The following is a 15,053-nucleotide window of genomic DNA, read 5'->3' on the forward strand; positions in this document are numbered from 1 at the left end:
TTGTCCCCAAGGCCAGACACCGACTGGGGCAACACCTCAGGTAAAAGAGGAAAGGCAGGGATTAAAGTCCTGTCTCCAGGCAGGGATGGGACGCCCTGTCTCCAAGTGGGCACAGGACTCAAGCCAGGGTCTGCCCAGCTTTCCCCTCTGCTCCTGCTCAGGTGGCGGGGCCTAGCCAGAGCCAGGCGGCATGGCCCTGCTATCCACCCAGAACTGGGGCTACAGTTGCAGCTAGGGATGCGGGGCAGTGGGGCTGGGGGTCTGAGCTGAGTCGGCCTGCAGGTGCTGCTGAGGGTGGAGGCAGTAGGGCCAGCCTGGGCTGGGTTGTGGGGCTGGGCCTTTCCCAGTGGGCTGCAGCATGGGGTGGGACCACAGAGGCTGTGCAGCCAGATTGCTCCCAGCTTCCTGTGCCCAGGCCAGGTGGGGCTGTCATGGAGCCAGTCAGCTAGGTAGGGCCCAGGCTGTGGCTCTGTGACAGCCCAGCCCAGCCCAGCAGCATGGGCAGGGGATGGCCAGGTAGCGGACTGCCCAGAGGCACCAGCAGGCCCTGAGCCTGGCAGCAACCTGCTGCAGCTGCTGCTGTGCCCCCTGCCCTGTGCAGCACCCGGCAACTGTAGACGAAGCAAAAACTGTGGGCTAGCTGGGGCTGGGTGGGCTGTTCTGCCCCGCCTCGCCTCCAGCTGCTGCAGACACTGCTTCTGCCACCCCTGCCTCTGCTGCATCACTCCTTTCTGGGTGGGCAGGTGGGAAGCTTCAGCCCAGCAGCTTCAGCCTAGCACATGGAGCTTTGGCTCCAGCTGCTTTCCACCCACTGCACCCACCCACAGCCAGAGCTGCTGGAAGGCAGCTGAGGGCTATAGCCAGAGCTCCATGTGCTGTGAAGAAGCTACCAGGCTGAAGCTCCTCGCCCTCCTGAGTGGTGCTTCATGGGGTGGCAGAAGCAGGAGCCACAGCTGGAGGTTAGGGGAGCAGAACAGCCCTGCTGGGCCCAGCCAACTTCTCCTTGCCTCCAGTGGCTACTTTCCCTTCCACTCCTGCCCCTGCTGTGCCACTTTGGGTGGTGCAGGTAGCTTCAGCCTAGTGGCTTCTGCCCAGTGCACAGAGCTCTAGCAACAGCTCTTGGCTGCCTTCTATCTGCTCCACAAATGAAGCTCAATGAGCCATCTCTGCAGGCAGGCGCAGTGGGTGGAAAGCAGCTGGAGCTTCATGCGTGTAGCTGAAGCTGCCAAGCTGAAGCTTCCTGCCCACCCACCCAGAGTGGCGTGGCAGGGTCAGTGGCAGTGGTAGCTGGAGGCGAGGTAAACAGAGCAGCCCGCCTGGCCTCGGCCAGCCTGCAGCTTTTGATGCAGATGCAGCCACTGGGTGCTGCACAGGGCCGGGGGTGTGGTGATGGCTGTGGCGGGTGGCTGCCAGGCTCAGTTACAGGTTTACATCAGTTTCTGATCACTTAAGCCAGTTTATGTGTAACTTCTATCCCTAGCTTATATGTGTAACTGATACAGAGACAGTAGCGCTTTTGAAAGGGGTCGTTACAGAGTGAACCTTTCTGAGATGAAGGAAAAGGGGAACAAGTGAGGATGCCAGTGAACTTTTACTTATGTGTTTTCATTTTACCAACATAATGAAAATAGAAATAAATAAATAAAATAATAGCTGAATGTGAAATTTTCCATGTTTTTTTTTTCATCTTTGTACTGTGTATATTTTGGCTATATGTATTGATAAACTTGAAAATAATCTGGCATGATAGGATTATAATTCAAAAGTATTTTGATAAATTAGAGGACGGCTACAGAAAACAAAACAAAAATTGAGGGGAAAAAAGCAAATGTTTTTCTTCCCTGTAGGGAAGTAAATCCTATATGCATATATAATAGGGGATAACAGATAGCCAGTAGCACTGCCAGGAAGAAACTGAGTCTTATTACCATAAGCTTATCACAAGCTCAGTTTGAGTAAGCAGTGGGATACTGCTGTTGGGGGGAAAAAAGCAAATATAATTTTGGGCTTCATCAACAGATATACTAGGTGTAAGACACAGGAGGTGATAGTGTGACTCTCCTTGGCACTACTTAGGCCTCAGCTGGGGTGTTCTGGCAAGTCCTGGGTACCACATTTTAAGAGGATGTAGAGAAACTGGAGTAATTATATAGGAGAGCCACTGATGCTAAAGAGGTTGTTGATGTACAAGTCATATGAGGAAAGGTATGAACTGGGTATGTTTAGTCTAGAGAGAAGGAGATTAAGAAAAGACATGGTTTATATTTGAGAGGGTGCCCTTCATAGAGAAGAAGGAGAATAAACAATTGGCCTCCCTTTCTATGGGGGGCAAGACATGAGGCAGTGGGTTTAAACATTGCAGAAAATCTCAAGAAAAGCTTCCTCATTCTGTGACCCACAAGTCAATGAAACAAGCTGCCAAGAGAAGATCTAGAGTCTCTTTCATTGTAAGTTTTCAAGAAGAGACTGGATAGTCATCTGTCTGGGATGGTTTACAAGTAACATATCCTGCATTTTTGCAGAGGGATGGCCTTAGATGACCCTTTAGATCCTTCCCAACCCTATGATTCTGTGAATCTCAGAGTGGTTTCTCAGTAATGTGCTATGAAAAATAGCAGAAAGGAGGAGTTATAAAAGATTAGAGTAGTAGAATGTATAATTTTTTTCTTGTCAGGTACTAGAAGAGGACTCAAATCCATATAAATCCTATTTTTATTTTAGTGCCCGATGGAGGACAGGCTAATTACTACCGCTTCATCACCACTGACTGTTCATGCCAGCAAAATACACATGCTTCCAATAACACAACAAGAACCTAGAGACAGATGCTTCTGCTTTCCAAACAAAGTAAGAAGATCATCTTCTGTGTCCATGTACTCTTTATCTTGTATGCTTTCCAAATTTTTCTACTGTTACTCAACTCTTCACAGTGCTTAACTGATATAGATGTAGGAAAATTTATTTTCTTTGAGATATGAAAATAGTTGATTGCTTTAAACTGTGAATGTGGGGGCCCCCATGCTTATAATTCCAAGCTGAGATAAATTTAAACCTAATAAATTTAAAAGTTAGTGTTCTAGTGGACCTACATGATTAAATGTGGGAGGGAAAGAACAAATGTACTGTGGTTGCATCATTTTCAGAATCAATGAAAAAAAATGAAATCTATTTCTACACCATTATATTTAACTTGTATTTGCTTATGAGAGAGTCAGTTACTTCCTATATATTATTTTTAGTAGAAAATAAGTGTTATATCATGTTCCCTCTGGTGGTATATATTTATCTTGGCAGATTTGTATCATTAAGTGTCTAGAGTAGAAAGAGGAAAATCAAAAATTTTCGTAACTTGAACATTCATTTTTAAATAGGGAGAAGCAGGATTGCCAGGTGTAGCTGGTTTGCCAGGTCAGAAAGGAGAAAAAGGAGAAAAGGTAAGATAATAATTCTATTTTATTAGTTTCAGGATTTTATCTTTGTTGCTTCCTTCTTTCTTAAAGAATAGCTGTTAACATTGTTTAGAGAAATCTGTTTATACATTGGTTAAATGTAATAACAGAGAGATAAATATTGCAATAAAAATAAATATAACAAAATGTACCTGCAAGTACCCTGTGTCCCCTCAGTTTTCCTTCTGCTTTTTCCTCATCAACATTTTCCCAGAGACTGTTGGAAGAAATACAGACTGTGAAGAATATGATTTAATTAGGACACAACTCCACTAATACATACAGGAATTTCTTTTCTTTTTTTTTCTTTTTGTAGGGCTGGAAGGGACCTCCAGAGGTCATCTAGTCCAGCCCCCTGCCTGAGGCAGGATCATCCCTATCCAAACCATAATTATCCAACAGTAACTTGCCTATGGCAGGTCATTCTTCCTTTCTGATCTGTTCCTCTTGGTAAGGGTTTTCTGTTAGCCCCTGGCCCTTTTAATTTGGTCGTGGTATGACCTGGTCCTGGTTCTGGACCATGCATAAGAATGCTGACCACTTATTCCAAGGTATCTCCTCTCATTAGCTATTATTATAGTGCCTTACCACCATAGCATCTGGCTATGCTTATATTATTTTCATTATACTCTTTTGTTTACAAAGATCAAAAATTGACAGGGCATTTTTCTGGTAGTTAATACATTTTGATATAATTTCTTTGATATAGATTTTTTTTTTTTTTTACTTTCTGCTAAGAAATGTCTTGTTTCCTGCTCTGGAGGCAGCTCCTTTGCCTGATGTAAAACTATTTAGTGTCTTACTTAGACACGTGCCAATTTGCTGTCTGGTAGTATGAAGAAACAGTTTGCTATCTGGTACTATGAAGAGCCTAATTTATCATCTATGTCAGGTGTTGACATTCTTTTAGGAGCAGTGGGTTAAAATAACACCTTTGGGCCACTACTTGTGACCAGGAAGCCACCATTTTCCTTTCAACTGAATTGCCCTTGACATGCTTGCCACTTGGCCACTGCCAAATGGCACTGCTTCCCTCCACCACCAAATTGCCACCAGTGTCCCAGCTTCGTGGCCTGGATGAAATTGCTTGGTGGGCCAGATCTAGCCTGTGAGCCATAGGTCGCTGACCTCTTCTCTATGTAAAAATATCTTAAAAAAAGAAAAATGATGTTGCTGGTAATGTGGTGGAATAGGGCAGAAAGCAGAAAAAAATCTTTATCCTATATAGTTTTCCTGTCACTTCTTCCCCTTGGTAGTCTCAACTGCAACATTAAGAACTGGTTGTGTCATGAAAAGGAACCAACCACCTTTTGGCTCCTCCTGCAGCCTGAAATTCTCTGAATCCAGCTAAATCCTTCAACTGTATAAAATGTTCTTATACTTTTGAGGTATCCATCAAGGTTCCCTCCATACTTGATGTTCATTTCATTTACTAGTGATGGGAAAATCTTACCATGTCTGAAGTCCCCATTCAGCAGGTACACACAAACCCAGAAGTCTGGAAGCTTATTCAGGTATCAAATTTTTTGGGTGTTCAGAATTGGATGAGTATCTCATGGAAATAAATTTATTTTAGGCTTCCCAATATTTTCTGTATCTGCTTAGAGCATAAACACAGTAAGAATGCTTTTTTAAGGTAACTGCCTTGTCTGTACTTGTTGTCAGTTGGGGCATAGAAGTATACAACTTTAAACATGCAGACTGGAAAGAAAAAGTTAAATTGACTTAATCAAAGATCAGAAAAATCTGGGCTTAGGTAACTTTATTTGCTGCTAGCAAAGGTTCCTGAAAGGGTAAATTTTCATTTTATGTGGCTGTGTCCGTTCACTCTTTATCAAGGTCAAAAGCAAAATTGTAATGTGATACTTAAAAGATGTGTTCTGGGTCAAATGATATGCTCAGGTATAGCTATCAAATATATGTGAATGTATGTTAATAATAACAAAAGTATACTTTAGAGAACTGATGCTATTCTTTTTTATCAAGTTTATTTTTTAAAACTTTTTGTAGTCTTATTTTCTAACTAAAACATCAACAGTCCATGTTAATCTAGTGTCCCATCACCATGCAAATGAATTTTAAATTACTTTGTTCCTTAACTTAAAATGTGCACCTTTGACCAAAATACATTGCTAATAGCATTATTTTTTCTTAGGGCTTTTTGATGCAAGGTGAGACCAATTTTTCATCTTAAAAAAGAGTTGCTCTCATAATCTTTTCTAATACCACATTTTGCTTTAAGGCAGTTTTGCTATGTGGGCTCTGTAGTTGTAACACATGATAAAATAAACAATTTGCCATATTTTGTGTTCAGTACAAGCATGTATGTTCTAGTTTTTACAACAGGTGCACAGAATAATGGTTGCATAGCATGAAGATTAAAAGGTCAATTGCCTTTGAGGCACTCTGAATAGTTAATGTAATGAAATAATCACAAGTATAAAACTGCAGATTGTGTCAGATGTGCAAAACTGTTTCTATTTCAGACTGAGGGATGGTTCGGAGTATAGGAGGGGAGTGCATTTGATGTTTGCAAAATCATTTAAAACTTGGCTTGCTTTATGAGGAATCTTGGAGGAATATTTTCTTTTCATGTTGACCTACTAAACTTCTACCCTGTCTGCTTATGGCTTGACAGACATGAGCTTTGTCAAACAACGTAATAATTTTCTGGTTGTTTGGGAAGTGTATCAGGTTCTGAAGAGTCTATTATTGATTACATATTACACCTATTGAAAAGAATTGTCATTATTTTACCATTTGTAGTGAGTATTAACAATAGGTTTAAGCTCATTTTTAAGTGCAAGGTCATTGTGCTATTTCAAATCTTTATTAAATTGAATGTACCTCCTGACCTATAAAGTTGACAACATCTTTTCTGTGTTCATCACTTTATGAAACTGTTCTTGTCTAGTACAGTCAGGTATCATTGATCACTTGTTGGACACACCAGGTCACAATTTATTTCCCTGTAGTTTCTTTAATGTTCTTCCAAGGTCTGCATAGCTAACCTTGTAGGAGGAAATCAAGCTATTATTATATTTTAGGAGGCTGAGAGAGATTATTCTTTAGTGTTCTCCTGGAGCCCTGAACATCTCTTCACATTATTCCCATTTTTTTTTCATAAGCTCCTCTTGAAATCACTGGAATGACAGCTTCTATCTTTTTGGCTGAGGAAAGTTGAGCCTATTCTCTCTGAAAAGATTCCAGAACTGCCCAGATGTTTTTTTTTTTTAATTACTAGCGCAAATTTCTCTGGTCTTCTAAGGCTAATGATGTTGCTATAACATTTCTATCTTCAGGATCTGGAAATTATGGTGGATCACAAACTCAGATGAGTCAAGACTGTGACACTGTCCAGGTCTGAGCACAGTATTATAAGCAGGCTATAAAGAAAGTGACCAGGGCCCAGGGATAAATGATAAAGATGGTAAAAGGGTTGGAAAGGAAGCCACTAGAGGAAAGGTGGTTTGGAGAAAAGGAAATTAAGAGAGGATTTGATAGCAAGTTTTCAAATGCTTGAAAGGATACCATAAAAAAAGTTCTTTCCCTTGCCACAGAAAGCAGGGTATGTGGCAATCAGTTTAAATTTCAGCAAAGTAGATCTTTATTAAATCTTGGGGAAAAAATTCCTAGCTGTCAGAGCACTAGGACAGTGGAAAAAGTTGTGGGAAGTACTTTCATGAGAAGTTGTGGAATCAACTTCAGTGTATGTTTTCAAGAACAGGCAGAATAAGTATGTCTGGAATAGGATCAGAATAGTGACTTTTGCCATTTGTGCAGGGGGTTGAACTAAATGAACCCTTTCATCCCTACGCTTCTTTCAGTATTTCTGTTTTATATTTCACTGTCTTAAGCTGATTCTTGTTTTAAGGTTAAATATAGACTATAAACTTGCAGGAAGATCCTTATACAAAGGCAAGTCTGTGAAGCCTGCTTAGGTATCTTCACCTTTCTAAGTTGGTGTTACCTCTTAGTAAAAATAAACAAGTCTCTTTGTGGAGTAAATAGTGGCTTCTTACTACATTATGGATGTGTCCACACATGCAAACATGTGCAGCTGCAGCAGCTCAAATAGAAGCAGTGCAAATTTGAGCTGGGGCTTTTTGCCTCACTGTACATGCTTGGACATGTAGTTTGTTGTGGAGCAAATTGTGCAGTGCCACTTGGGGCAAAATAACCCTGCCTGGCTCCTCCTGGATCTGCAGCCAGGGGGAGCTAGAGCCCAGGCCCCCAGCAGTATAAAAAGCTGCCCTGGCAAGTAGTTCAGGGCTACTTGCTCTTAGGCGCTTCTGGGGCCCAGCCAGTTGGTACCTGGGGACACTACCCCTTGTGCCAGCTGGACTGCTGAAGCAGCCCTGAGAGTTCCCTGCACCCTCTACCCACTGCAGCAGTCTGGCAGTGGGGGTGTTGGCTACAAATGTCCAACTCGGGATCCTTAAAATTCTGGTTTATTAGGCGGATTGAAACACTGTAATGAAGTCAAATCATAAAACTTTGGGCTGGTCCCCACCCACACACATGCATACACACAGTAGCAAGCTACAAGAGTCAGGTATACCTATCCCACAGGTGCTGGAGTCTGCCATTGATGGCCAGTTGAGGCTTCTTTTAGCATGGTGTTATCTTACAGAAGGGGGTCACCAGCTGGTCCTTCTGGCTGGACAGGTCGGGTGCTGGTCAAGTTGGAGATCAAGAGGGTGTCGCTGAGGGTCACTTTAAACTGTTTTTTATCTGTCCTTGGCAGACTTTGGTGACTCCCCAGTTTTCAGGTTTGCCCAATCCAGGGGTCATTGACCCTCATGGGACTTCCCCCTCAGTGGATGTCATCTGTCAGCCTCAGGGGTCGTCCGCATGTACGTGCAGGTTTGTGAGTCCATTGATGAATTTTGAATAGGGCTCTGGGAGGAGTCGGTCTGGAGATATTCAGCCCAAAAGATGGTACCCAGCATTGATTAACTCAGACCAGGGCTTCTAGCCCTTGAACAGTGAAGTTGAAAGAATTCCTGGTTGCTACATTGTCTCCTATTGATTTCTTCTGTTGGTTGATCTGTGGTTTCCCTAGGTGTTAATTACCACCTGCTACTGTGTTACTCATTCAGTCACTGATTTACTTGCTCTTTCAGGGGCCCAACTGATACAGGGATAACTTACTTCTGAAACTAAACACATTTAGTTAAAAGGTGAGGAGTATAAAATATAAGCTACAAGAGTAATGCCATGGCACACAAATAGATAAAAATACCAAAATACAAGGGGAGATACAAGATGCGCATGTACAAACTTTAAAACACGATTCCTTATCTTAACGTGAAAAAAGAGGAAGGAAGAAAAGGTAGAAGAGGAACAACATATCCAAGGAGGGGAGAGCAACTGCAGGCAAGAGGAAAAGGGGGCTTTCTGCTACAGGGGCTACTGCCTGGCTGTGATCTTCTGTGCACCTACCAGACCCGGATGGGGATTGCACAGCCAGTAGAGGCATCTGCCCCTCTGGCCCAGCTGCTAGTGGGCTATGGCTGCAGAACTGGCCTTTGTGCAGCACTACTGCTATGTGTGCCCCCTGCCCAGCCATCTGGGCAGCTATCGCCCGGAAGATGTTCCGGATGTGGTGGCCTGCTTTGAACTGTCAAAGCATGTCCTCCTAGCCCCATTTCGCCAGGAGGTCAGCCACAGCCAGAAGGATCCAAGGTGCCAGCTCTGAACAGGCAGGGTCCTGCCACTGGCCTCCTTAGCAGGAATTCTGGTGTTCCCTATTGGAAAACTGAAAAATCACTGATTAAAAAAAAAAATTCCAAAGTCACTCTCTAAAATCCCCCCAAATCCATGTTCCTCCACAAGTAAAACAAAACACCACTGTAAAGAGAGAGAGAGTGAGACAGAGACAGCAATCAGTTGGACAATGTTTTATTGATATATCTACAGTGTTAAAGCAGTGTGGAAGCCTACCAGTGTCTCTATCATAATAACAAAGTGAACTCTAAATACATGCATTCATGAATCATGAATATATATTTTGTTGCCCCCTCAACAGGGACTACGGCCCCCCAACAGGGGCCAAATGGCCCCCGCAGGGGCTACCACCTCCCCTGCAAGGCCCACGTGCCCCACCTCAGCCCCTCAATTGCTGCCCCACCTGGCCCCATCCCCCACCAGCTGCTGCAGCCTCCTGATGGCTTTTTTTAACTCCAGTATTTTTAGACCCCTGGATATTCAGGGGTCTAATTTTCTCCCTGTGCTGCAAGTTTGCAGTGTGGGGAACATTTTTTTTGTTCCCGCACATGCTTTTTGCCCTGTTTCAAAGTGGTTTGAGATGGGGCAAGAGGCATGTTCATGCTCGTCTGGATGTGCCCTATGGGTCTTACGAGCTTCTGGTTGGTAAGGGATGGCCATTTCCCTTATTCTGTTTCTTTCAGGGACTGTGAATCAGTCTTGGAGTCTCACTCTATCTTGAAGCTCTTCTTCTTAGTGAAGATCTGATCACCTGTATGTGCAACAGGAGAGGGAAACCCTCTTACTGTAACATCTTTGTTTGCAGTGGCTGTTACACTAATCCCTAGGGCCAGATAACATTAAATCTTAAAGATTTTGTTATTTAGGAAATCCATTCTCTGCTTCCTCCCTTGGTACAAAGTGAACTATGTTAACTTTCAGTACATTCTTAGGATTGCTGTATTTAATTGGTCTTTGATGGAGCATGAGAAGGGCTTGGGGAGTATCATTATTGGGATTTAGCGAAGGAGATGATTTCTGGATGAGCTACTGGCTTTAATTTAAATTGTGTCAAATTGCCTACAGTATAAGGAGTTTTTGTACAGTTCGCTTAGATTCACTGTGAAGCTTGCTTGAACATATTTACCTTTCCTTCACTTTAACCATCATCAACATCAATAAGCATTTCCTATTGTTGCCACTATTAGGAAGATGGTGGCTTCTTGCTACCTCATGGGGCTTACATTGATATTTCCTCATATAAGGTCTACACAGATAACAAAGAAATGCATCAAAATACCTATATTTTGATCTGTGAAATCTAAATAATTTTTGCTATTTATAAGTAGCAAAAATACTAAATAAAATAAACAAGTTGGGCACTAGAAACCATAGTGCTTATTTTGAGTCAGGCAATATACAGTATTCCCTGCCAATGAGTTTAACATATATTGGTGCCCTAGAATTTCTTTTCCATTGCCTGACTTGGGGAGATGAGGTTCATATTGTGCCTTAGCCTCTCCAGGACCATTGATGTTTATTGAGATTGGCCATTCTTGTAGCCCCTTTAATATAGGGCCATCTATCTCCTAGGCTATAGGAAAGGAGATGTGACCACTAGGATCTTTGCTATAAAGAGGTATTGCCTATCCTTCAATACTAAAGGATTTCACAGTAATTGTTTTAATAGAAACAAGGCCTAGAGTAGAAATGACTGTAGTAATGGGAATCTCATGGTTGCCAGAGTTTATTCAACTGCAGTATAACTTCTGAGCAAACATTACTTGAATGGTTTGCTTCCTTTTGTGAATAAATCTTCCAAGTTCTGTTTACCACAATCTGTGGATCTCTGTGGGGTTTACACAGCTTGATGTTTTAACTCAGATTTTCTCCTATAACTACACTACCAGTCTAGTACACTTGTCAGGTGTATTTCATAATGTACAAACATAACAAGACAGTTACCCTAATTACCATATGGTTCTAGTTTTTGATAGCAGAAATCACTACTAATTCTAATAGAAATTTAATGACTAAAGTCACAAAGACATTTGTGTCTAAAAAATTTTCTCTAAGTTACTTATGAATACCCATTTAGTTTCCATATTATATATTTTTTACCCCTGTCAGTAAGTCCTTCATTTTTTTAAACACAAGACAGCAGGTAATAGGAGCCTGAGGAACCAGTGGGGCTTTGTCTAAGAACACTGAGCTCAGGAGTGATCCCTTTGCATAATTAAAGACAGTTGCTGATTGCTTTTCCAAAACGTATTTATTTTGATTCCAGGCAAACATAAGGATAGTTGTCCTATATTCTTACTTTCACTGTTTATTAATCTATATTTATATAGCACACACCTAATTAACTAAGAAATAAGTATGTTCCTACTATGTTCAGGAACTAAAAAGACTGATCTAGGAAATGGCATATGGGGATGGGAGTCAGGAGACTTGACTTCTCTTGTCATTTTTGCTGTTTATATCTGTACTTTAGTCACCCTTGCTTGTAGGTAAGAAATAATGGTTCTTGCCTCTCCTTGTTAAGCATGTTGTGGTATATGAATGAAAACTAAGGATGTGTGTAGATGAAATGGGGGTCCTAAATTGAAGTGGTGGGTTTTAAAAAACACCGCTTCAATTTAGGGCTGACTAAACCCCCGTGTCATGCACACACCCTGCTGACTTACCTGCCTGTCCGGCAAGGAGGGGAGGGCAAGCTGCCAGTCCCTGGTCTGCGGTGGGGCTGGTGTTTCCTTCCGAGGCAGTGGTGTCCCCCACCCCGCACCCGCCCACAGGCACCCAGCTCAGGTTGTCCCAGGGGGTACTGCAACTGTGGAGGGAAGCACCAGGCCCCTGTGCAGCTCCAGCAGACAGGCAGGCTCCGGGCAGGGAGGGGAGGGGGGGAAGATTGCTGCTTTTTTTGGGCAGAGCCTGCTTTCCCGGGCTGCTGCCAGGCTGCTTGCAGGGCTTCCTGCAGAAACATGGAGCTGCACGGAGCCTGGTGCTTTGCTCTTCAGCTATAGGGGCAGCAAACGAAAACTCCTTGAAGGAGTTTTAGTTTGTCGCACCACAAGTCATTTAAGGCACATTATGTCGCCAAATTTCCTACAGCAGCTGTAGTTAATGCACAATATGCCACTGAGGCATGCGAACACCAACACCATTAAAGCAGTGTAAAAGCATTTAGCCTGCTTTAAAGTGTTGTGCGCACATGCCTCATTTCATCTACACACAGCCCGAAGCATGATTGTTGTTATAAAAATAAGGTAGACGAATTAAAGAGTTTTAAAATGTAAATTACATTGTTTTCCTTTTCTTTGTTCTATCAAATGGTCTGTATAAAAGTGCAGTAATGTTAACAGTATATATAATATATGACATCTGATTTATCAATGCATAAAACTAAAGCAGAAAAAACTTAGCATCCTTTATACTCTGCTTCTTACAATCACAATTATGTGATGAAGGCATAACTTCATAATCTAGGTTACTATGGGATATAATTGTCTTAAAGCCTTTAGGAAGAAAATCTATCTACTGTTATGAAGCAGCAATGTAAATTTAGCATGGTTGATCAGTTATTAAATAACATATACTTAGGGCAGCTTTACATGTAGTATTTAAAAATACACTGATGAAAATAAAAATCATCCTGGCCTCTCTCAAAATAGCTGAGTGTGGCTTAGGAAACAAAGTATGATATAACTTTAATTCTGTGGGTGATTAGATAAACTAACAAGGATAATTACCACTGTTCACCCTCTTAGCACTGGAGGTTCTCTGCCATTCATACATTGAAAATTTTATTCTGCTGTTGGAACTTAGCTAACTCAACCTGTTTCTATTCAAAAGCAGTATCAAAAACTGAAAAGATCTGAATTTTTGGATGGAGTGCAGCTGCACATCCATGTGTAACTCGTTTTGTTTGATTTGCTTGTCCAGCTCATATGCCATTAAAAAGAGTTACCAGCTGGGTTGTGCAGGTGCAATCATCTGCATAGATGGGTTTCTGCGAATGGATGTTTAAAAGCTCAGAGGGTGGTGCAGAGTGAGACATAAGGACTACTTGCAACCAACAGATAAAAGCTAATGAATGGAGCTGTTAGTATCATTTCTAAGTTAAAGAAATAGTTACCTGAATAAATTCTTCTGCTTTTAAAACCTAAAAAATAGAAAGTATAACCTTTTGTACTTGGATATATTCTTTTTCATTTGGCGCTAAATTCAAGAAGAGGGACACAACTTTAGGTGCCTGGCTCCAAAGTAGAATACAGAACTCAGTGGGAAGAGGCGATTAGGCACCCTACAGGGTGATGGGGAGAGTTAGGTGCATTGGAAAGGTTCTACAATTCTAGTTGCCTAATCCAACTTCAGATTCTGAAGAGAGTTATACATCCGCAATTAACGTCATCGTGACTTCAGGAAAGTGTAGTAGATATTAATGTTATATATTCCAGGAGACCTAATGTTTGTCTCATCGTTGCCTCCTTGTCCCCACTTCGGTAGTGGCATAAAACCACATTGTGGTTCTGTAATTTTTGTTTATGTTTTAGAAATAAGGTATCGGCTTATATTTAGGCTGAAAAGGATGTAGTCATGACATTATGAAAATGGAGTTTCTCTCAGCCTGTGCTGCTACTATGACACAATCATCTGGCCAAAATTACCATTTAATTTTGGTCTTTTTAATCCCCTCTTGTTTTATCTAATAATTTTTAATGAAGCATTTAAAACCACTTCTTTGAGCTAGGGATCAGAATACAGGTGACTCTCCTAAGTAAATGACCTAACCACTTTGCTGTATTGGGATTTGGCATCACAACCCTGAGGTCCAGGACAAAGCTGCCCCTGCCCAATTCATGGAATCAGGCTGCGGGACAGGTCCCAAACCCAGCTGTCCCTGTTCTATCCCCAGATGATGCCAGGTACCTCTTTAAAAACAGATGCACAACTGGGGATAGGGGAACTTCCCTCATCCCCAGCTATGTGCACCAGTTTAAAGAGGCACCAGGTATGAGCAGGGGGCAATGGGAAAACTCCCTAATCTTTAGATGCTTATGCCAATTCCCTTTTTAAAGGCACAGCCACACTTATTCATTTAAGGAAGCTCCCCATCCCCAGCTGCAGCATGGTGGGCACTGTGTGCCTGACATGAGGGAGCCTCTTCCCAGTGTTGGGTTTATAGTGCCCAGGGAACTCAAAAAAGTGGGGCTCCCAACTGGATGCACTGCCCTTTTATAGATCCAAGGCACTGAGATCCTGACATCAGGGAAAGGCTCGCTGATGCTGGGGTTGTGGTGCCCCAGACCTTTAAAAAGTAAGTATGCAGTTGGGAGCCTCAGTGACATGCCTGCTTTTTTTGCTTTCCTGGGTGCCTGTAGAAGTTGCTGCTGCTTCCAAGTGCACTGGGAATGTAGTTGAGGAGTAGGGCTATGCAAAATTTCAACCGCTGTTTCATTTCAGCAGTGTTTCAAGCATTTTGATGCTCAAAATGCCGAATCTGAAACAAAACGGGAGACATGTCGAAAAGTTCAAAATGAAACAAAACAAGTTGAAACATTTCAAAGTTGTTTCAGCATTTTGAAGGTGTTTCAAAGCTGGGCTTGCAGGGAAAGAGAAAATAAGGAGAGGGAGGGGGAAGAGCAGGGAACAGGCTGTCATCTGTAGCTGGCCAGTGTCTCCCAGCTGTCCCTGAGGAGTTTTTCAATCCCAGTACTCTGGAGGAGGGACCGAAAAAGTTTTAAAACAGCATATAAGCCTGTGAGTGCCTAAGCTGTCAGCCTTTGTCAGCCTCTCTCTCACCAGAGAGAAGCATCTGAAAGGCACTGACTCTGACTGCTTCCTAGCTGCTACTGTCTAGCTAGGGAGTGTTCCTTCTACTTGCGAAGGATTGGA

The 15,053-nt window shown here is 42.4% G+C and overlaps 1 protein-coding gene across 5 annotated transcripts in view; it reads left to right on the forward strand.

Annotated features, from left to right (window-relative positions):
* COL19A1 (collagen type XIX alpha 1 chain) overlaps positions 1–15,053 on the forward strand; it is a 393,720-nt gene that overhangs the window by 54,467 nt on the left and 324,200 nt on the right. For all 5 annotated transcript variants that reach the window (XM_059730850.1, XM_019496735.2, XM_059730868.1 and 2 more), the window contains 2 exons: positions 2,722–2,847; positions 3,372–3,434. In XM_059730850.1, coding sequence (XP_059586833.1) covers positions 2,722–2,847; positions 3,372–3,434 — 189 coding nt within the window. The remainder of the gene's footprint in view (positions 1–2,721; positions 2,848–3,371; positions 3,435–15,053) is intronic.

Source organism: Alligator mississippiensis, chromosome 1 (assembly GCF_030867095.1).
Source record: "Alligator mississippiensis isolate rAllMis1 chromosome 1, rAllMis1, whole genome shotgun sequence".
NCBI lineage: Eukaryota > Metazoa > Chordata > Crocodylia > Alligatoridae > Alligator > Alligator mississippiensis.